Source organism: Gouania willdenowi, chromosome 6, assembly GCF_900634775.1.
Source record: "Gouania willdenowi chromosome 6, fGouWil2.1, whole genome shotgun sequence".
NCBI classification, from domain to species: domain Eukaryota; kingdom Metazoa; phylum Chordata; class Actinopteri; order Blenniiformes; family Gobiesocidae; genus Gouania; species Gouania willdenowi.
The window spans coordinates 68,260,544-68,284,317 of NC_041049.1; the positions used below are offsets into that span (position 1 = coordinate 68,260,544).

At 36.1% G+C, this 23,774-nt stretch overlaps 1 protein-coding gene across 3 annotated transcripts in view; it reads right to left on the minus strand.

Moving 5' to 3' along the window:
* Positions 1-8,566: 8,566 nt before the first annotated feature.
* The window catches only part of insc (INSC spindle orientation adaptor protein), a 67,217-nt gene continuing 52,009 nt past the window's right edge, over positions 8,567-23,774 (minus strand). For all 3 annotated transcript variants that reach the window (XM_028451701.1, XM_028451702.1, XM_028451700.1), the window contains exons 8-13: positions 17,605-17,776; positions 15,580-15,758; positions 15,424-15,490; positions 14,496-14,651; positions 12,689-12,765; positions 8,567-9,584 (exon numbers count right to left, since the gene is read on the minus strand). In XM_028451701.1, the coding sequence (XP_028307502.1) occupies positions 9,456-9,584; positions 12,689-12,765; positions 14,496-14,651; positions 15,424-15,490; positions 15,580-15,758; positions 17,605-17,776 (780 nt within the window). In that variant the 3' untranslated portion in view covers positions 8,567-9,455. The remainder of the gene's footprint in view (positions 9,585-12,688; positions 12,766-14,495; positions 14,652-15,423; positions 15,491-15,579; positions 15,759-17,604; positions 17,777-23,774) is intronic.

The window sequence follows — 23,774 nt, forward strand, 5'->3', positions numbered from 1 at the left end:
GATGCATTGTGGTACACCGTAGTCTTGACTTTTGTAAACAACACATGTTTATATGGTGGTAGTAAAGCTTTACGTTTACGTCATTATCCATAATGGTCCATGTTTTTGTGGATAAAGCTGAAATAAAAATATATTATTTCTGGATTAGATCCAATATAAACTAGAGACAAAGACACAGAGATCATAATGTATGATGCAGCCAAAGAAATGCAATGCAAAAAATCATAGGGTCCATTTTCATTCCCAGCTCAAACAGAAGAGCAGCTGTGGGTGGTACATAAGCTACAAGCATCCAGCAACATGTATTCACGCTCTGTGCATTAATTATGAATAACACGGGTTTAGGCCTCCGACCTTGACTTGGCAAAGAGCTCACATCATTTCATCTTGAAATAAAAAAAGAGACTGCCAGCAATTACAGCATGTTAATTACATATTCACTTTTATCTTCTGCAGCCCAGTCCGAACCACCCTCTAACTGCTGAGGCGGATCCTTCCTGATGGAAAGAGAAAGAGCCTTATTTTGAAATCCGCTGTCAGGTGCTGAGTCTCTGGGCTATCTACAGGTAGATAGACTTCACTGTTCAACACACAACTTCAGATCTTTATTTTACTCAATGACAGATGGTGGGAAAAAAATAAATAAAAAATTAGATTGAGAAAAAAGCAAAAGTAAAACTTTAATGAAGTCTGAATGTATAAAAGTATGCAGCAAATTTAAAAGGCATCTAAAAAACAAAAGACACATTAAAAAATAATAATAATAATCCACACAGTCTACATCAGTGTTTCTCAAATGGTGGTACGTGTGTCCCTAGGGGTCAGCGATGGCACTACAGGGGGTACTTTTAACCCTAAATCTAACTGAATAATAAAAAGAACAGAAAAACACCAACAAAATACACAAAAACACACTAAGAGAGAAAAATACTTACTATTACCAGCAAGTGGTGGAAATGAGGGAAAAATACACAAAATGACACCATAACTGATAACTGAAAATACAAAGGCTAGTCTTGGTCCCACATCAGGCGGGAGATGACCGGAAATGGTAAAAATTATAGAAATAATATTATTTACTAGTTACTAGTCATGTATATAACATTAAATGTGTTTTTGTATTACCATTAAGATAGATATTTTTGAACAGATGTGCCGTCAAGTAGTTGATTCTGATGTTTACTTTGGCTCTGACCTGATTTTTTTGGTTTTCCTCTTTATTTAAGTTTTTCTAATGCTTTTCTCCACATTTTCTTTGATCACTTTTCTTTTTTTTTTTTTACAACGGACAATACAAAGGTGTGTATTGGAGCTATTGTGAGCTCTTGTTGGGCAGTGGGAGTAGCCCCAGCTGGCAGTCAGCTGCTCTATTTACATAAGAAACACGACAGGGATAACTTTTAAAATACAAAATAACACATTTTTAAAGCTATATTAATGCACAAAGACTGTGGCTGCAGTGGGTAACAGATCCTTCTTTCTCTTCTTTACCTTTCATTTAGTAAAACATGTTCCTGTCCCTGTGGAGTGCCAACACACACACTAAATATAACAGACAGTTAATACGTCCACAGTGGGACAGAATGTCTCCAAAGGACCTCAGGCTTTTCTGCAGGTGGAGTCGACTTTAGCCCTTCTTGTACAAATTGTGGGTTTTAGTGCACAACAATAATTTTAAAGTCAATTTGGACTCAGTCAGAGTGGCCTCCTGCTGTCCTGCTCACCACACACTATTTAAGGTGCACTCAGGCAACAAATGGACAAAACTGAGGTGATCCACCAGGAATTGTGTTAACACAAAGTGAACAAAGTTAGCGGTGCTTTTGTCCCATGTTGCTTTTTGAATGGACTGATTGTTGTTTCAAGTAGGCGATCAACTTTTCCTCTATATTTTTTAATTAATTGTTTAATAAAGACTTATAATGACAATTTACATTATAACGTCAAAACATTTCAAAAGTCTCCAATTAGGGGCCGTCCTAACCTTCACACTCCATACTGTAAATAGCGTTGAACCTGAACCGGTAATTATGAGTCAGGACAATCACAATCTTCCATATCATCAATTCATCAAATTGCATGATAAATAGCCACTCGCCTTGTGTGTTTCTGATAGCATATGTTTTAACTCGAGACAAGAGATATTATCTACCATTAAATGTCATATAAGATGACATTGGCATTGGTTTTTCTATCGTTATTGAAAAAGCAATTTATGCTGTTGTTTGAGACAAGTTCAAAATAAATTGTGTACAGTAGTTCCTCGCTATATTCACCTTTCCTTTCGTGGCCTCGTGTTTTGCAGATTTTTTTTTTACAGTGCAATTTTTTTTTTTTTTTTTTTTTTTTGTCTGTACATGCTGTCAAAGGTCATTATTACAAGAAGTGCAATCTTTTTTAGACAGCAATGCATTTTTTTACAGTGCAATTTTGGATGCATTTTTTTTTTTACAGCGTATGAACGCGCATTGTGTTCTGCGTCCTGATTGGCTATTGCTGCGTTCACCCACCAGCGACACATCCAACTCGGTGAGTTTCACTGCCTGCTGAAGCGAGGAGCTGCGCTCCTTTTTCTCCTCTCATAAACATAAACCACCAGTGAAAAAAGCCGGTGTGATTAGCGGCTAATGCTATCCTAGCTCAGTGGTACAGAGAGAACTTTTACCTGCTACTACCACCTCCTCGCTGATTCTCCTCCTCTCCTAATCCTTCCTAGTCCGGTCCCGGTTATAAAGACCGTGTCATACAGCTCCAGGTGGTCACACACAGCTTCTACTCCATGGTTGAATGGGTGAACAGATCGTTGTCCGTGTTGACGACCTGATGTCATCGTCAACAAAGACTCTGAATGCGTTCGGCATCAAAGTCTGATCGCTAACAGTGTGACTCTGAAGTGTTGTATGTTTGAAAACAGGTTTATGTTTTAAAAGCTACAAACGTTTGAACTTTGAGAGTATTTAAACAAGAGAGAAATGTTCATTCCTGTTTGAGAAAAGTGTATAAAGTGTGTGGTGAGGGGTTTTACAACCTTATAACATGTATAATAATAGTAAAAAATGAAACTGACTAATTCGTGGATTTCACCTTTTGGTTATTTTTATAACGTAACCCAGCGATAAACGAGGGACTACTGTATATTGGTTTTGTTATGTTGGTTAATAATGGAAAAACGAAAATTAAAAGTTAGACGATTTTTATCTCCCGACATGTTTTGACTCTCAACTGTCAGTCTTCCTCAGAGGAGTTCTGCTGATCGCCTTTGATGACATCTCACAAAACATGTCGGCAGATAAAAATTCCTTGTCTGAATAAACAAAACCTCAACTTAACATATATACTGTTCAAAAAGAAGACAAAATTAATGTCGCAGGAACTACTTTGACAATATCGGCAAAATATTTCCAGTGGAGAGCAAATGATTGTTCAAATAACCAATCTGCTGCTACTGTGTGTGGCAAATTCAATCTAATTTGAGTGATTATGCAACAATTAAACCATGCAATCATGTACAAACACAGTGTAGAGCTATAAATTATCCCCCAAACAACCATTAAATTAAGATAACTGAAATGTGTCTATCATGTGACCGTTTACTCTTTAATCACTGAGATGATGCTGGTTGGACGGTGCAGAGAAAATGATGCAGAAAGGGGAAAAGAGGGAGTTCAAGAGCTCGGACGAACTGGGAAAAACAACAACAAAAAACACAACTCTGTACAATACTTGATCTCACGGTCATGGTGAAACCAAAACATTATCAAAGAAATCTGTGTTTGTTGGCCGTCTGTTAAGGCCTCCTCTGTGTGGATACATATTTCATTGGGCCTCAACAAAGCGAGGCAGGAGCATATTCTATTACAAAGGCGTTGAACGCTGGACAACACACACACACACACACACACACACACACACACGAAGTAGCTCAATTGTCTCAGAACTGGGATGGAGTATAACAAGTCCAGACTCAGCTTCAATGCCCTTAGGTGAAAAAGAAGCTCGATAGCAAGAAGACTTTCAATTGTCTCTCCAAGGAGGTTTGGCTTTATGTGGAAAAAAAAAAAAGAGCATTCTTATCAAAGGGATGACAATACAAAGGACAAGTTTTGCAGATCAAGTCTCCACATATGATGTGCCAATCATGTGTGGCCTCAAAGTTTGCACTAGCCTACACTGAGACCTGTGCTTTTCAAGAAGTTTGAAGGTTTTTGCTATGAAAAGTAAGATTTTAATGCATGAAATACAAACATTTTGAGTTTATATATTCTACTCAGCACTCGTCCCTTGGACCAACAGTTGGACCTTTGGGCCAGAATCACTCGGTCTCTTCACCTCTGTTTGTTTGTCCTCTGAGCCTCCCTCAAAGCTTTTGACTTTCTCTGTGACAGGCCACATTTGCAAAGACGAGCAGTTCCTCGGAGATGGCTGGAGGTCCGGTTGGGTGTGTTTGGTGAACTTTAGCTGCATGGGGCTTGTTGATAAAGCCTCTGTTCACAGCACCCATCTATGAAAAATAAGACTAACTGGGGCTCAATTTAAGATTGAACTAGTCCATGTTGGATGGATCTTTGAGGAACTGTATTGAGCACACATATTTATGACGTGTATTGGACCACTTCTCTTACAAACTTCCTGGTTTATCAAAATATTGAGTAAATATTGAGTTTTTTAAAGTTTGACTTCATGGGTAGATGTTTTGCTAGGTACACATTTTCAGTGTCAGCTTAGTACATGCTTTGCTGAGCATACTGTCGATTAGGGATTTATGTAAATTTTATGATTTACTGTACAATAAATCTTTAACACTCTGGAACTGCGCATGCGTGACCTGGGGGGTCATTGGTCAAGAGTAGTAATAGATCAATTCATATTATCGATATTATCGGCCGATTTTTGCGTTTTTTACATGTATTGACATCGGCTGATGTGGGCTGCTGCGTTCACCGATCCGCATTATTTACAGAGATATGAAATATTTTTTTTACTTGTTCTTGTTATCATCATTGTGTAATTTTTATGGTGTAAATTGAGGGAGCAAAAGTAGTATCGGCTCCAAATATCAACTCAAGAAAATCGGCAGTCTGTATCGGTCATCGGCGAAGGCTGATGGAAAAATTGGTATCGGCATCGGCCCTAAAAAAATCCATATCAGTCTATCCTTAGTGAAGAGGGATAAAAATGTCAACGAGCTTGGTCGGTCTATTGATGTTGCCATCCTACAGTGTTTGTAATTTTATTCCAGTGATTTTTAGTGTTTTAAAGCGATTATCCGGAGGATGAAAAAAGCAAAAATTCAAAAGTGAACGTCTCGTTGTCCCGCCATAAACAGCTCCACTTCCTCCCCCTGCCTCTGCCAATCTACCAGAAGTCACGCCTCTACTTTGGTGCACGCGCATCGTGGTACATAACAACAATGTTTAACACACCAACACACGTGTAGTATTGTTTTTCACTAATAAAACACTTATGGTAGTTTGATTAAAACATGTTTATTACCTGTTCATGAATTCTGTTGCGGTCACAAAGACGTTTATCCGCAAGCTTTGTACCCGGACTTTTGTTTTTGTTTTTTAGTAAAAGTGCTGTTCAGAGCGTTACCTGTTTGCTGTTGTGACGCACAGCCTTGTTTCCGTGCAGTTTACGCATTCACTTTGATTGACAGTCTCCGCTACAGAAAGTCAAAGCCTATTGGCTGGCGATCGCGCTGCGATTTTCAATTTGTATAAGGGTCTATAGGACGAAGGAGGGACTTATATACATTGACGTATATGAATGACCACTGGCAGTAAACCACAGTAAAAGAATAGTTAGGCCTTTTTTTTCGCATTTCAAAAGAATGATACAAAAACATAGATTTCTCAGATTTCTTTTTGTCCCCTTTCCCCCAAAATTTGACACTTTGTTCAGATTTTAGCTTCCTTTTGGCAATAAATATCCCTTTTTCCTCTTTTTGTAAATTTTTGCAAGTTCTTTTTGACACTTTTATCCAATTTTTGTTGATTCTTTAACCATTTTTTGCCACTTTTCGTCCAAATAAGCTACATTTTGCTTAATAAATAACACTTGTTTCCTTTTTTCCCTGCATTTTGCCTCTTTTTGTTCCACATTTTTTGCCCTTTTTCACTATTGTTTGCCACATTATGCCCATTTAAGCTACTGTTTGCCATTACATACCACCTGTTTCCTGTTTTGACTGCTTTTAGTCCATTTTTGTCATTTTTCACTCTTTTCTTGCCACATTTTGCCACTTTTGGACCATTTTTTGTCACCTGTTACTCTTTTTGTGTCACATTACTTACAATTGCTCATCGCTGTTAACTCTTTGTTTACCTTCTCGGAATGACAGTTTTGTCAAATGGCTGGCTGTGATTGGCTTGGTCACCATTCAATCAATCTAACTGGACCAATATTTTTCAGCAATGAATCCCTCTGTAAAAATGTGTTTTTATGAAAGTACGGCTGTTGGAACCCGAGACGTGCCTGCAAGTGCCACAATAAAAATTACATATACACAGTAAGGAATTGAGCAGAAAAAAGGTCAATTAACCCTAAATTTTTTAATTTTATTCCATAACTAAGGCAGTAGAGTAAAATAGAAGTTATCAGCAAAGTAATAACTACCATTGTTTATGGTAATGTACTGTATTATTGGTAGCAATAGTCAGATAACAGCTAACAGGGTAGCAGCATTAGCTGCGCTTATGTTTTTTAGTTCTCCAAAGCAAAAGAAGCTGATGGTGAAGAAAAGATACACAGAATAATAGAAAAATCACACAAAAACACAAATATGCACAAAAACGGAAAAACATACAAAATGACAAACAAACACACAAAAGAGCTCAAAACACAAAACAACAAAATGACACAAAATGACTGAAAAAATACAAAACGACAACAAAAACCCGCAAACAACAGCAAGAATACACAAAAATGAATCATAAAACACAAAAAGATAACAAAATCACACAAAATATGACAAACAAAATACACAAGATTTGTTCTATCTTTTGTTATTCTAATCTAAATGCTGACCAATCATTTTGTGTCCACCACTGTGGTAAAAGAGGCCCATCTCTGGACTAGAGCTAATAAAAGCTACTGTAAATATGACAGTTTCACACTTTAAAAGCTGTTGTTCCAGAGGTTTGGGAATGTTGGCTTTAAATGGCAGATAATATCCTCAGACAGATTTCCTTCACGGTCAATTTGCATCACAAAGAACCTCAGTCAACAATGGATAAATGAATGTCTTTATTCCATGCAGGGCATATAATTATGGTTATTCTCTTTAAATAAAAAAGCATTAGGAGCTGCAACACATTTTTCAGACATTTTCCTTAAAGGAGCAAATGTAAAATTGAGTGATATGTGTGACATAAATGATATAAAGGACCAAACCAAGAAAAGCATCATATTGTAAAAGTTTCCATTAAGAAGCAACATAAATGTAGAAAACATGTCAGTAAGTTGTGGGACAATCCAAGTAAAGTGCGAAATCTTAAGATAGTTTGAGTGGAATAATGTAAATATCAAGAGGTTTTTCTATTAGCTTTGTATCAAAGAAAGTATTTATAAATGAGAACAAAAGAGTCATTGCACATAGATGAAAATTCTGACTTTAGAGGAAGTTAAATACTTAATAATGGATAATGTTTAAGTAGTGAAATGTTTAATTTCTTTCAAATCAAACATGGTATAGTGTTTCTTGCATTCGATAAACAGCCTTAACATTATATCTGCGTTCCTTAATCCATGTACCCTTCGTTCCTTGGTTATTCAGTTTAAAAACCAAATCATAACAAATATACAGTGTGGTTATTTTGTTTTAGTGACTTAAAACCAAAACAGAAATACAGAAAACTCAAAAACCAGAGAAGTAGCATTTTTTTGTTTTAAAATTCAATCTTCTGTTTGTGAGATTTTTGGATATTTACGAGGAAACTATGGATGACAGTTTCATGTTTTAAGCTCACCACACAGAGGGGACCCACAGACGGGGGCAGATTTTTATTCTACTGCATTTGATGAACATGATCTTGTATCATGTTGTTCACCTCACACCAATGGCAAAGAGGCGTAATTTGTGTGTTGATGACATTTGCCAACTTTACCAAACAGTGTTACGGTCCAAATAGAATCCAGATAATCTGGTGACTGACTATCAACTGTGAGGCTGGTGTGAGGAACAATATATGTAAGAACTTTTTTGACACATTTGCAAAAACAATTACATATATATCAGTGATTCACAATCCTTTTTGTACCATGTACCCCCTTTGCATTTTTGTCAAATCATGTGTACCCCCTTAGCTCCATAATTTCATATGCTTTTTTATAAATGGAACAGCGGGCTCTCCTGAACCCCTAAATGTGTCTCAAACATTGGTTTCGTAAGGCTTAATCTACAAATTCTAAACAATGTGTGCAAAGTGTAAATTATTTAAAAAGAATATATTATGCAACTTACATGTGATTACTTCAATAGTAAATAAATTGGATCTCCTTTGTAAAATGTAGCTAATTATTGTCTCCTATTGCCAGAAGTGTGATAAAATGACATCTGTACAGCATAAAATAATCCTGTTTAAATAAATTACAAGAAAATATAGTAATTTATTGAGCAATATTACTGGTAGTTTGTGGTGAATTTGCTCAAAAAAAAAAAAAAAAACCTAAAAAGGAACTAGATTTTAATCATTTGTTAAATCTGTTCGAGTACCCCCTAGGGGTACATGAGCTAGGGGTATATACCTAGCTCATAGGGGTATATACCCCTATATATATATATATATATATATATATATATATATATATATGCAAATACATTTGTTGCACGTTATAATACCTCTAGTCACTAACAGCAGTCGTCAACACACACAAAAGTTGATCACAAGAAACGAGGATATTCATTACACCACCTCTGTTTCCTTTAACCACATATCAAGTGCATGTTTTACATAACATCCATTTTATTGTTGACTTTTCCATTCACCAGTAATGTGACTTATGTGTTGCTCCTTTTTATGTCCAGGAGTAAAAGTCCGCCCCCGTCTGTGGGTCCCCTCTTTGTGGTGAGACTAAAACATGAAGTTGTCATCCATAGTTTCCCCATAAATAACCAAATATCACACAAACAGAAGAAAAACGTCTGGTTTTTGATTTTTCTGTTTTTGGTTTTTTAGTCAGTAAAACTAAATAACCACACTGTTTATCTTTTATTTTAACAGAACAACCAAAGAACGACTGGAACACAGATTCTCCTTGTATCATCATGTACGTTCCCCTAAGCAGCCCCGACAGGGATAAACTTAGATGTTTCCTCATCACAGCTGATCAGTTTCACATGAGTTAACGCTAACAATGTTGTGAGCTTTTACACCTACGTCCAAATCTTCAACAATTAAATAAATGCAGATCATGCCGACGCCTGTGAGATGTTGGATGCATGTTGGATGCTGTCATACAAAGCTCTCCTCCATGTTGGAGCAGAGAAGGAAGGAGTCGACCAGCCGCGGCTTGATCAGCTGCTGGTGGTCGGCGGCCTCGATGCTGTCTGGACAACCCGCCGCCAGCCTTCTCAAAGCAGCCTGAGGACAAACATAAACACAATGATGATGATGATGATATCTCTGAATGTCATATTGCTCCTTAGTACTTCCCCTGTTGTATTAAAGTGTGGGGAAACAATGATCAAAGTTCCATACATCCATTATACCTATTACAAAAATGAGCAATATCAATCATACATAGGCCTGAATATTTATCACACACTAATAATGTCTTTATTCAATCTAAGTCACTGAAAATCCATGACCTTGTGAAATATTATACTCTGTTAATTTTATTTAAAGCGTTTAAAAAATCTCTATCGGTCAACATACAAAGATTTTTCATTTTTAAAGAGAACACTCATGGTACCAGGGGAATGCCAAAGCATTCAGAGTTTCAAAGCACTTTATAAATGTATGCTCTGGGGACAGAACAGTGAGGATGGGGGCGGGGCTTAATGCAACTAATAGGCAGATTATATCTAGCAGTTGTCTTTATATGCAAATTGAATTAAATTGAATTTATTCCCATTGTTGTTACTTTGCATTGTATTCTTGTATATCTTTTGTTACTGATTATTAGTTAATCAGTTTGTTTTTCCCTATTCTGTTTAGTATTTATTGTGTATTTCCAAACAGACAGAAGTACTATGGTTAAAATTGTGTATATGTTTTTGTTCCTTTTGTTTTCTTGTCCAGGTTATAATATAGGCAAGGCAAAGGTATTCATATAGCGCATTTCACACACAAAGCAATTCAATGTGCTTTACATGATTAAATAATGCAACAGAAAATATTTAACAGTTAAAAAAAACTACAAGAACATTAAAGTCAGCATTAAAAACCTTAAATCAACAATAAATTGATTTAAAAATACTAGTACAGTGCCCGCCAGAAGTATGTATTCATAGAGTGGGAGGAGCTTAAGTAGAGTTTTCAATTATGGCCAAATGAGTATGTGTTGAAGGTTGGATGTACAAAGAAGTGTATTTACTCTGTAGTGTTATAAAGGGGTTTATTTACATGTGCAAAGTAAAATAGTGTGTGTGATTTCCCTGGTTTAATTCTATGGAACATGCGCATGATAAATGTGTTTGTTTTTTACTCCTTTATATCATTTATTTTGTTTGATGTATTTTTCTGTAATGTATTTTTTGGAGTCGTTTTGTGTATTTTTTGTATAATTATTTTCTTTGTTGCCATTGTAGTGTGATTCTGGAATCATTTTGTGTATTTTTTTTTTTTTTTTTAATCTTTTTTGGTGTAGTTTTGTGCATTTCTGTTGTCATTTTGTGTATTTTTTGTATAAATATTTAGTTTTGTGTATTTTGAGTCATTTTCATATTTTTGTTGTTGTCTGGTGTATTTTTCTTTAATATAATCATTCCTTGTGTTTTTGGAGCCTTTTTTGTATATTTTTGTGCATTTCTGTTGTCGTTTTATTTATTTTTCGTATAATTATTATTGAGTTTTTCTTGTTTTATTTTACCCATTTAGTATATTTTTATTATAAATACCTTATGTGGTGTGTGTGTGTGTGTGTGACTCAGACTCTCTGCATCTCCTCCATGGGTTCTCTCACACACACGTGCAAGCACATACTCCGTCACAGGGTGGTAATGAGCAATTACATGAACAAATATATGGTTTAAACAATGGGAAACTTGTCGGCAAAAGACTCACCAGTGGCCGACGGTTTCAAATGATCTATTCAGAGAGCTCCCGTGTTTGAGACGCTGACGATAGCATGACATAGAGAAGAAGACGGAGGAGGAAGTGGACTCCGTGACCCACGATTTAAAGGAAGTTAGGGAATAATTTTAAATAACCATGAAATATTAACTTATTTTAGCAGTACAAAAACCTTTTTAATATTGAATTTCTTTTTTAAACCCAAACAAACTTCGACACAGTGACGTCATGAACCGATGACCCTGAATCGGAAGTAGCGCGCTCAATATCGAGAGGGAGCCATAATCTTACAATTAAAATGAATGTTTTGAACATTTTGCAACAACAAATTAATCCAAAATAACGGATGCAAACACTTGTGGCATTTGGAAGCCGTTGACAAAGTTTCAGGTCGAACAAACACCCGGAGATATTCGCTCCACAAACACACACACACACACACACACACACACACACACACACACACACACACACAGAACTTTCTTGCTTTTGTAGGTAGATTCACAAAAGCTACAGTGGAAAGAATGAATCACATGATCAAATTAGGCCTATGAATATAATCGCGTCAAATTTTTTTCGCCTCATTTTTTCCGTGTGAATTTGTTAAAAGAATAATTTCTTTTTTTTTTCACCTTTTTTTCATTTTAAAAGAGAATTTTTTGAGAAATACACAATACAAGACATGGAATAATCTTTAGCAAATTAGAATCACTTTGCATTCCCATTAATATGCAAAGAGAGTGTTTATGTCACAGTGTGAAATTCCTCATCAGTAAATAGTGTTCTTTATATTTAATTATTACAAATTATGTGTGAAGGCTCTGTGGTCTTAGAAGGAGAAAAACTGAACATCTTCTAATGCAGAGCTTAACCCTTGGCTAAAAGGATAAAATAGAATTACATTCATTTGAACGAACGCACTAATGTGGTTATAGTGAAGGTGAAGGTACTTCTCCACACAGCCAAGCAGCCCAATTAAGCTCCTGAGAACTATATACGCTTAGATTCCCTTCATTGGCCCTAAGATCTGGTCCTTGTAATTACAAGCAGAATGAGAGAACGATGAAGTACAGGCAGAGATAATATTCATGATATGTACATATTTAAACACACAAAGCGAGAGATGATGGGGACCGGTCAGCTCGCTCAGCACAGCTGTAACACACTGAGGTTTGATATGTTTCCAATTTTCCACTATTGCCCTGTGGATGTCATTAAATTGGATGGTGATTTTATTTTCATTTTAAGTGTCAGGCCTGTGCATGTGATGCCCTTGTACTACAGAGGCCCTCTATAGGCAGGGAGGCTGTGCATGTGGAGGTATAAGGTTTGGAAGGTGTGACTGAAATATGCAATTTCAGCATTCAAATGATAGATTTGTATTCAGGACACAGAACCGTTTACATGTATCTAAAGGCATCACACAAGTGCACACACACACACACACTTACCAGGCAAGCGACCAGCACAGAGTCACTGTTGTTTCTCTCAGTGGGGGAGCGACACAGTTCGATAAGACGAGGAACAGCTAATGACAGCAGAGACAAAATGAGAGAAAAATACACAAAAAGTGAGAAAAATACACAAATTGATTAAAAGAATAATAATACAGTAATTAAAAAAGAAAAACACTTTTGCATTTTCCTGTATTCCTATTTCCAATGTGTAAATTGGTCATTTTTCTAAATGGTAACATGAAGGTATACAAAGGTGAGATTTATTTAAATGACAACACGGGTTTAGATAAGAAAATATATTTTTTAAATATACAAAATGACTCCAAAACCACAAATGACAACAAAAATACACAAAACGAGAGAAAAATACACAACATGACAACAAAAATTCAAAAAAAAGAGAGAGAAAAATACACAATAATGCACAGAATGAGTGAAAAATACACAAAATTACAAGAAAAATTCATCAAATGACAGAAAAAATACACAACATGAGAGAAAAATACACAATAATACACAAAATGAGAGAAAAATACACAAAATGACAACAAAAATACACAAAATGTGAGAAAAATATACAAATTGATCAAAAGAATAATGATTATAAAAATAAAAACACTTTTGTATTTTCCTGTATTCCTATTTCCAATGTTTAAATTGGTCATTTTTCTAAATGATAACATGTATGAAGGTATGGTGAGATTTGTTCATATGACACAACACAGGTTTAGATGAAAAAATATTTTTTCTAAATATACAAAATGACTCCAAAAGTACAAATAAGAGAAAAATGCATGAAACATTTTCTAAATTACCAATTAATTAAGTTGTAGTTATTCCAGCCTCTCAAAATGCAAACATTTTATTAAAATCCACAATATTTGCTCTCAATTTTTTCCAAAATCTGACTAATTTCCGTCAATTGTACACTTAAGCTCAAACTGGTTCGTATTTGGCCCCTGAACTAAAATGAGTTTGTCATTCGTGGAAGTCTCACTTATAAATAATGCAATGAGGTCATCTGCAAAGGTAATATTTATCATCATTATTCTTAGGGGTGCCGACGTCTGTTGATGGGTTATAAAAAATAAAATGCCTACAAAGAAATCATCGTAATACAAGATAAAGTGACGCTCACCTTGAACACTAAGGAAGCTTTTTCTTTTAAAACGAATTCCATTAATGTTTATTGTGAACATGATAAATAATGTGTGAGCCAACATTAACAGAATAAATCAAATTACAAGAAGAAAAATTAGACAGAAAACTTTTCTCCTAATTGTATTTTTATAGTTTAGGTTAGGGCTGAACAATTTTGGAAAATAATCTAATTGCGATTTTTTTTCCCCTCAATATTGCAATTGCAATTTAATATGTAATTATATTTTCAAGGGCCTCTTGTCATGTATTTTTCAATGAACACAAACAATAAATCGATCTGTTTCATAATATACAATTTCAGATTTATTCAAACTTTACATAAATATAAAATATACATTTTAAAGCACAAATTACAACAATAAAGCAAACAAATCTGTGGCTTTACCTCTTCAACATATCTAACTAACTTCATGTTTCATAAAACATGTGGACTGCACTTCTTAAACACTCTCTGAACTTAACAGGACAGTTCAAGACAGGACAAAAAATTAAAAAAATTAAATTATTTGCAGCCTTAGAAAATCGTGTTTTATGGTATCACGATAATATCGTTCAGCCCTAGTTTAGGTTATTTGATTTTTGAATTTCTACCATTTTAATGAGCAGCAAAAGTGTGAATACGTGCAAATAAAAGCAGTACCTTTGAGTTGAATGGCTGTTTGAGCCACATCTGGATCGCGGCTCAGTCGAGCCAGTGTAACAGCTGCTTTCTGCTGGACTCTCTCACAGGCTGCACTTTCTGATGGACTCACAGAGGTTGGTTTCTCTCCCAATAACAGTAGCAGACGCTCCATTCCTATGAAAAACACTTAGATATATTAAATATTTAAATCATTTAAAAAAAAAAACACATCCTGAACAGGTCATAATTATAATACAGAATAATAAACACTCTTCAAACATCTATCTGATAAGTAATTACTTGAATAATATGTATTATTTATGTATATATAAATAGTCTGTCCATTCATTTATGTATATATACATATGTAAGTGTTTGTGTACATGTATGTATACATGTATGCACTTGTACTTGGATATACTGTATGTAAAACCCTGTTCATAACCTTTTCCCCTTTTATAACATAATTGTAAATTTTGTTCTTCATATATAAAGTAAAACTAGATTTATTCTATTTTATTGTTTTGCACAACACAAATATTACTATTGTTAATATTTATTTTTTTTGTGCACATTATTATATGTGACACTTCAATGCAAACTTGTTTCCCCTGCCAATAAAGCTGTTTTTGAATTAAATATTAGAGGAGTAGCAACTTGAAAAAATAATTATGAATAACACAAATACATGTATAATACTAAAACCTACATTTTACAGCACTGTGTGTATTAATAAGTTAATAATAAGGCAGCTAATACTTGTTGGTGTTGTTTCTAGTCATGGAATGTTCCTCTTAAATTACCCAATACTGCTCTCTTGTGGTCAATAGTGAAATTGCAGCGGTTCTTCACAGATTTTTAGTGATTATACAGTAGTAAATGTTTTCAGATATTATCACCAAATAAAGAAATAACAAAACACAGTTATTAGTGTAATTATTATTACCCTGTTCCTGTAGAACATCACACGCACTCTGCTCCAGGACCGAAAGGTTTGCCAGAATTGTCACCACCTTAGAAACAAAAAAAAAAAAGGATTAAAAAGATGAGATGCAAATATTAAAACTGTATCAAAGAGCCCAGTGTCTCTGTGAGCCCAGACCTGGTCTTTGGAGTAGGGCGTGTCCACCCTCTGGCGGTCTTTGCAGGCCTGCAGCAGGATGTGGATGGCATTGAGCTGCAGGAGAATCTCACAGGCCATGCTGTCAAAGAAGGTGATGTTGGCCAAGGCTGCAGATGCCAGGAGGAAGACTTCACCACAGGACGCACTCTCACACAACTCTGAGGAAACCAACATGGATGTGAGTGAGTGCACGTGTTCAGCACGTGTTCAGTGTGCAGAAGAAGAAACCAACATGAAAAGCTGTTTGGGCATAAATGTGATATATCATTGATATCAAGCATTGGTGAGCTATCAAATTAGGAAAACATGAAGTCAATTTTGATTTACGAGCGAGCGAGTTCACTTTACTCATGAAGCACATGGTATCAATACTTGTAGAGCTTAAACTGTGCCTCCCAGTTATTTGATCAGATCCATCACCTCATTTTTAATTTTTCCTTTGCTTTAAGGTGTTAATTATATTTTTAAGTATTATATTTGGACAGCTGTGTCTTTTATTGAGTAGAAATAAATGAAATTTCATTGTACAGTACACACAAAACTGAATGTACAAACTGAGCCACGCCCATGCTATGCAAAAATAGTTTCTCTGTCAGCTTGGAAGACGGTAGAAAATGGCTAAAATATATATATATATTAAAAAAAAGGCAGTTGGATTTAAAGAGCTTTTTTAAGCCAATAAGTGAAGCTAAGCCTGAGGTAAAGCTTGTTTGTGTGGAAATGGCGGAGGAGAGCAATAACACAGCAGCAGTTAGCGTAGCTAGCAGGAGGAGAACTATCCATGGGACATGACGAGGACTCAGGGTCAGAGAGAAGAGAAGGAGACCATGGTTGAAGTTCTGGTATGGACATTAGGACCAGGGAAGTTTGGATTAGCTGCTACTCTTGGCTTATGAAAGGACTCGGCTATGAAATATGTAAAAAAGTTGCGAGAACACACAGGTCTCCATGGTTTTCTTTTTGACTGTTTAGGTAAGCACATGTTTTATTTTATATATTTATTGTGGATTTTTTTGTGTTTTGAAAGTCTCATGACCTTTGTGATGAAAGTGTCTAAATTAGCGGTGATTCAGTGCTGTCCTTGGTGCTGAAATATGGCAGATGTGACTCAGAGAGAGAGAGACGGACACGCTCCGTAACGGCTGATTCATCATTCGTTTATTAAACTTTTAGGTAGGGCTGGGCAAAAAAATCGATTTAATCGATTTATTGAATTTGTAGATGAAAACGATTTTTATTTAGCAAATTCGATTTTTTTTTTTTTATTTATTTTTCTTCACCACATTTTTTTCGGTCTTTTTTGCGTTCCGTCCTTGTGGGTTACCGTAGCGTGATCTGAGCCCGCCCCCTCTTTGTTTACCCTTTGAGTAGCTATATGTGTGCCACAGGCGTGTTTAATGTTTTATTCACACTATTGCTGAGATGCTGAGGGAAGAGTGTGTTATTTTTTTAATAGTAATGTTATTTGTTGTAAAATATGTAGTTATCTGATTTCTTAATCAGAAAATTGAAGCTACTGTGAAGTTGCTGTTGCACTTTTGCTTAAACCTGGATTAAAGCTTGAAATAGTTGAATGACAGAGACTTATTTACTTTTTATTTTGGGATTGTTTTATGCATTTTAACTCATGAAGACAATCACAGCAATAAAGTTACACTTTTGACAATATATCTGATGTCTGCAGTCATTTTTAAGTGCATTGAAAAAAATAATAATCAAAAATCGAATCAAAACTCAAAATTTTCTTTCAAAATTTTAGATTTTTTTTAATTTTTTTAGGCAAAATCGCCCAGCCTTGGGTGTTAGCGTTCACGTGACATTATTGGCTCATTTAGTTAGGAAAAGGCGCTTTAACTGTGTGTCTGTTAGAAAGTTTTGTGGCTCTTGGGAATGACTATGAATCACAAAAATGTATGAATGCTATATTTCTCTACATAAATAATCACATGTACAGTATTTAATAGAACTATGTGTTCTCTGTGTGTTTGACTGTTGTTGACTCACTGATGAGAGCAGTAACTATGTCTTGCATGCTCTCCAGGAAGCTGGCGAGGTGCTGAGTGGACGTGTGGTGAGGGGACGTGATCTGAGCCACGACGGCCGCCGCCTCGGCCCGGGCTGCCTCCACGCTGCTGTCGTCAGTCAGGATGTCTGCGAGACACAGGATCCCATCCACCTGCACATCACACATACAGCACAGCAGGGCAAGCAGGTCAGTTATTGTGCCTATGATATGTTCATGAACACACACCAACAGTATAATCTAAAGATGGAGAATACATGCAACGTCCAAGTAACTCTCAAACAAGCTTTCTTAAGCAAAAATAAACTTCCTATAAATGTAGGAAGCCGATAAATGACAGTGTGTAATAAAATATTTGCCCTTGTGCCACGTGACTAGTCACAGTTAGTCTGAACAATATCACTATAAATAGATGCAAGATAAACTATAACAGATAAATGACAACATAACATCCCCTGCATCCACTTCTACACATCTAAATCTAAATGTTTAATTCTAAATGTAAATAGTGTGTGTCTCTGCTTGTGTATTGGTTGAGGTTACAAGGGGCGGGGCCAATTAGCATATGTGCGAAACATTTCAGTTCAACATTTAGATTTAAATTTAAACATTTAGATTTAGATTTAGATTTAACATTTAGATATAACATTTAGATTTAGATTTAAAATTTTGATTGAGATTAAATATTTAGATATAGATTTAACATTTAGATATAACATATATCATTTAGATTTAGATTTAAATATATAGATTTAATGCTTTTTTTAACCTCTACATATGTGGTTAAATGTTGTGTTAAATGTAGGAAAATGTGCTAAATATGAGAAAAGTGAGATAAATAATGAAAATGTGTTAGCTACAACTTTTATACTAAATTTGTACACTTGGCACCACATACAATAAACAAGCAGGCTGTTGACCATGTCTCATGTCTACTCAACCTATTCAAATAGCTTTGTTACATTATGCCCTTCTGATCTTTTTTTTTTTTTAGGGTTTCATAGACTTTTGACAGCTGTACGAGTACTTCATTTTACACTGTGACATAAGATAAACTACTTAGCATCTTTATTCCCCCTGCACATTAAGCTCACATTTAACACTTCATCTTGTCAAGTCCCACAGCACACTCGCCTGCACCTTCCCAGACCATCCACGGTGGATGATCCACCTCAGACAGTGACAATTCCAAAATGTCCGCTTGGCTAAACGTTGCGGCACAGCTCATAAATATGTCCACATTAAAACTCACTGCATGGACTTAATGACAACCTCCTGACTCAATGTACTGCATAGGAAATACTGTAAATGTGACTGGCATCAGCCCAGAGTGTGTGTGTGCATCATCATCATCATCATCATCATCATCATCATCAGCATCATCATCATCAGCATTTAGTGGCAGCAGCTCAGGGTTATAGAGGAGCGGAAAAATCCTGGAGAGGGACCAAGTTTGCTCAGAGGCACTTGGTCAAACTGTGTGTGTGTGTGTGTGTGTGTGTGTGTGTGTGTGTGTGTGTGTGTGTGTGTGTGTGTGTGTGTGTGTGTGTGTGTGTGTGTGTGTGTGTGTGTGTGGAATCATATAAAGTCCACTGGGGGGCAGTGTTGTTGCATAAATCACACCCACAGCTTCAAACTATGTTGTGATTCTCAAACTTTTTTAGGCTCAAGTACCCCTTTCTCTTACTTTTGTACGCAAGTACCCCCTTATGTCGGACGACTACATTTTACTCAAAATTCTGTGAAAAACAACTATACCTCATAATGATGGAATGAATAAATGATAACACACATTTTAATGGATCTCATTTTGTAAATAATTAAATATAACAGTATTTAGTTCCTCCTGAATAGATTTATTTCTATAGTTTTTATAATTTCCGGTCATCTCCCTCCTGATGTGATCATAATTTTGTGTGTCATATATTGTATTTTGTTGTTGTTTGTCTGTTTTTATTATTATTCAGTACATCTTTTCTCTTATGTTGAGTGTTTTCATATTTTGTATGTTTCTCTGTTATTTTTGTGTATTTTGTAGTGATCTCATGTATTTTTCTCTCAATTAGTATTTTTTTGTGTATTTTTGGTTTCATTTTGTTGTTGTTCGTCTGTTCTGTTTTTTGTTCAGTACATTTTTCTTTTATTTTGTGTGTTTTTGTTGTTGTTTTGTGAGTTGCTGATAATATTCAGTATGATTGTCATTTCTAATGAAAAATTAATGTAAAAAAAAATTGTTTCCTCTCTCGTTCTCTCAAGTACCCTCTGTAGTGTCATTGCGTACCCATACGGGTACACGTACCCCCATTTGAGAAACGCTGCTTACATTTCTTTTAAAAGAGGAAAAATTATTATTATTATTATTGATAATAATAATTTTGTATATGGGATTATTGAAGTATTTCTGATTCTGACACTCCTACGGGCCATTTAGAGACTTTAATCAACCTTAACAGTCATGTTGTTGGATGGTGGGAGGAAGACGTGTACCCTGAGATAATCCACACATGCACAGGGAGAACATGCAAACTCCACAAAAGCCCCAGGCCTTGAACCCTGTATAACATTATAGTAATTTTACATAGTATGAATGTAAAATCCCCTCCACTCACAACCTCCTTCCTCTACCCATGATTAATGCTGTAAGAAAATATCGATTTGGCGATTTACTGCATATAGATCACAAAACGTAAATAAATTCTGTTTTTTAATGAACATAGACATATCACTTAAACACCAGGTCATTATGTGTCAGTGAACCACATCAGACCTGATTAAACTACCTCAGTCCTCAATGCATTTTAACTGGAAGTTGAATGCACTTTATTTTCATAAAACATACTTGGCACTTTTATAGATGTATTTTAAACTTGTTGTTTTTTTTAAGAATTTAAGAACTTAACAGAATCAGCATCTTTAAAAAAAAATTTTACTTTTTTGAAAAATGTAATTTCACAGTACTTGAGTTACAGTGAGTTACCATTTACTTGTTCTCACAAGTTTAGAAAAATTGGATCAATTGTAATTCATTCCATTTTGTACTTGTAAAGGTGAAATTTTTCATTACTGATGTTGCGATTTATCGTATTGTTTAGTATCGGGATACTCAAGATATATAGTATCCATGATAGACTTCACTAAAATAAAGTAAAAGAAAAGACTGGACAGCCAAAATGAAATGACTTTCATCCAAATACGATCATTATGAAGTGAACTTCAGCTGTTTTTATAATGTTTTCATTTCAAGCCTCTGGTGCAGAACCATTGAGGCTCCCTGCTGAAAACAAACATCTCGAGTGGAGCAAAGCATCAGCTCTCAGCCGGCCACACCTGTCACTCTTATCTGCTGACGGGCGTCAGTGCACCAAGCTTTGCAGGCTGATTCCCTATTTCTGTCTCAGTGGACGTCAGCAGCAGCGTACCAGCGCGACCCACTGACGTGGAACAATCCACTCTCCACATTGCCGTTCAGCTCCCCTCCCATCATCCCTACGCAGCTCCGACACCTCCTCCTCCTCCTCGTCCTCCTCCTCCTCCCTAAAATAGGATGCTCCCAACTCTACATTTACCTTTCACAAGTCAAAACCAGAGCTAATGTTTGTCATTTTTGAATATTCTGGCTTGTACCCTGAAAAATGAGCAGGAAAACATGGTCCTGAACTATTCACTTCTATTCAGTGCTTTGATTTTTAAACTCAAAAGTCCTGCTGCATTGACTCAGGAGATGTTTATTTGCTTAGCACAAATTAAAGGCAGTAACACTTGAGTCGCTTCAACTTTTGTTCATCTCTACTCAACTCAAACAGAAAAACAAAGTTTTCTTTTTCCTTCATTCTTTCTTTAATATGAGCATTTACAAAGCATACGCCATACGCAGAGTTTGTGGGGGGGTGGGGGCATTGCCCCTCCTAGTGATAAAAAGTTTTCATATAAGTATAGAGGGTTTTCTCGGCACGTCATCACTGCGTCACCAAACCAGAAGTCGCCATATTGGAGGTACTCGCATGTAAACCGAACGACGAACGAAAGGAAATGGTGAATTATTGTCGTGTTTTTGGCTGTAGCAATCGGTCAGACTGTGAAAAACATTTGGAGTTTTATAGACTGCCAAAAGTTATAGCAAATCAGGGAAAACAATATGAAAAGTTATCAGAGGAAAGGAGGCGCTTGTGGTTAGCGAAGCTAAACCAGGATCTACGAGGCAAAAATCTGGACAACATCTGAATTTGTTCGGCCCATTTCTTGTCATGTTAGTGAATTGTTGATAGCAGCGGCTCAAGTGTGATGATAAGAATATAATTCATATCAAGCTACTGCATGTGGCATTATTTACTTAATATAATCACATTTAATAGCCTGCTACAGTAGCAACACACTTCTTAAAATGTAGAGCTACAATGTTCTGTATTTCTCATTGTATTCCAGGTAAAAGATCTGACATTTATCAAAAGGATGACCCAGATTGGGTTAGGGTTAAAACCAGGTAGTTGACGATATCAGGATACGCAATAGATGGAAGACTCTCCGGGTCGTCATTAATCCAAGAAGAGGGAGCGACTCGTATGAATCTGTACCACCAACAAAACCCTAACTTTTCCAAATACCGTTTGTTTTGAGGATCTTTTCTGTGGTTTCGGACATTTACCCATTGCAGTGTTTACCTCCGTGTGCCTCCAATATGGCCGCGCATCCAGGTTATTGCCCAGCAGGTAAAAACTCTATTCCCAAATGAATAAAAAATAAATAAATAATGTACATAATATGTAATATGTATCTAAAAATGGATGGATGGATGATGTCGATGTAATATAAATACAGGTAAACCTTCCTTTCTTTCATTAACTTAGCCTTTTAAACAATCCCCATGCTATGCTTACATAATATCACAGATGGGAACAAATCTAAAAACCTACCAGCCAATGAGGAGTGCGGGAAAGCGCTGGCCCCTTTATTTCCTCTTCAACAGTGACAGTTGTGGTTCTTATGCCTGAGCAGTTGGCGGTGAGCGTTTGGTGGTATGGACGTGCCTGACTGCGTCTCCCACAGGGACTTTGTACTTCTTAGAGTATTTACACTCGGGTGATTGGTGGTGTACCAGCTGCTCGACGTGTCATTATCCCCCGGAATGCTGCTTTGTTCATTTATGTTGTAAAATATCAATAATATGTCTCACCCTAATTCTTTCTCACACACACATACACATACCTGAATTCAAGCCCACAGCTTTCTATCGTTGAGGCAATGGCTCAGTGAGAAGACACGCTTTCCTGCGTTCTCTTTCCTTTTCACACACTTTGTTTCGTTCAGCTGAGCCAATTGGCACTCACTGTCCAACAAAAATAAACTCTGACTTTAAAGCCATAACAGAGTAACAATGAAGGCTGGGCAGGACGAGGCGTACTGAAGGAAAGTGAAGCGATCACACGTCTAAACATTACACAGCCGTGTCGACCTCGTCACAGGTTTTACTGAAAGTCGGGTATATCTTCTGACTGAAAATTAGAGTCTCATTCCTTTCTCACTTTCTTGATCCTGTGAATGAATACAACTATTTTCCATTCAGAGAACATCTGGAAATTTTAACATAAAAACCTCAAAAGTCCAAATTAGAAATTCCTCCAAAGCAGGGGTGGACTGGCCATCTGGCAAACTGGGCAACTCTCCTGGTGGGCCGTCAACCCACAGTGGGCCGATCCGCTATACTTGTTTTTTTTTGACGAGCAAGTGGAGGCAGATATGTTAACAGGTGTCAAAAATGTGGCAAGAAAATAGTGAAAAGTGACTAAAATGATCCAAAAGCAGTCAAGAGTGGCCAAAAAAATGGCAAATAAAGATGAACCAGGTTGTATTAAATGGTAAAGGGTAGCTTTAATGGGCAAAATGTTGCAAACAATAATGAAAAAGGGAAAAAATGTAAAGGAAAAATGAAATAAGTGGTATTTATTTGGCAAGTTAGCTTATTGGGATGAAAAGTGGTCAAAAAAAAATTAAAGAAAGGACAAAAATTGGAGTGTCAAAAAAAATTGGGGGGAAAAGGATATTTATTGGCAAACGGTAGGTATTGTCTGAAAAAAGTTTTGGAAAGGGGCAAAAATGGGACAAAGGAAGTTGCAAAATGACTAAAGGAAATAGGGGGTTAAAGTGTCCCCCTTTA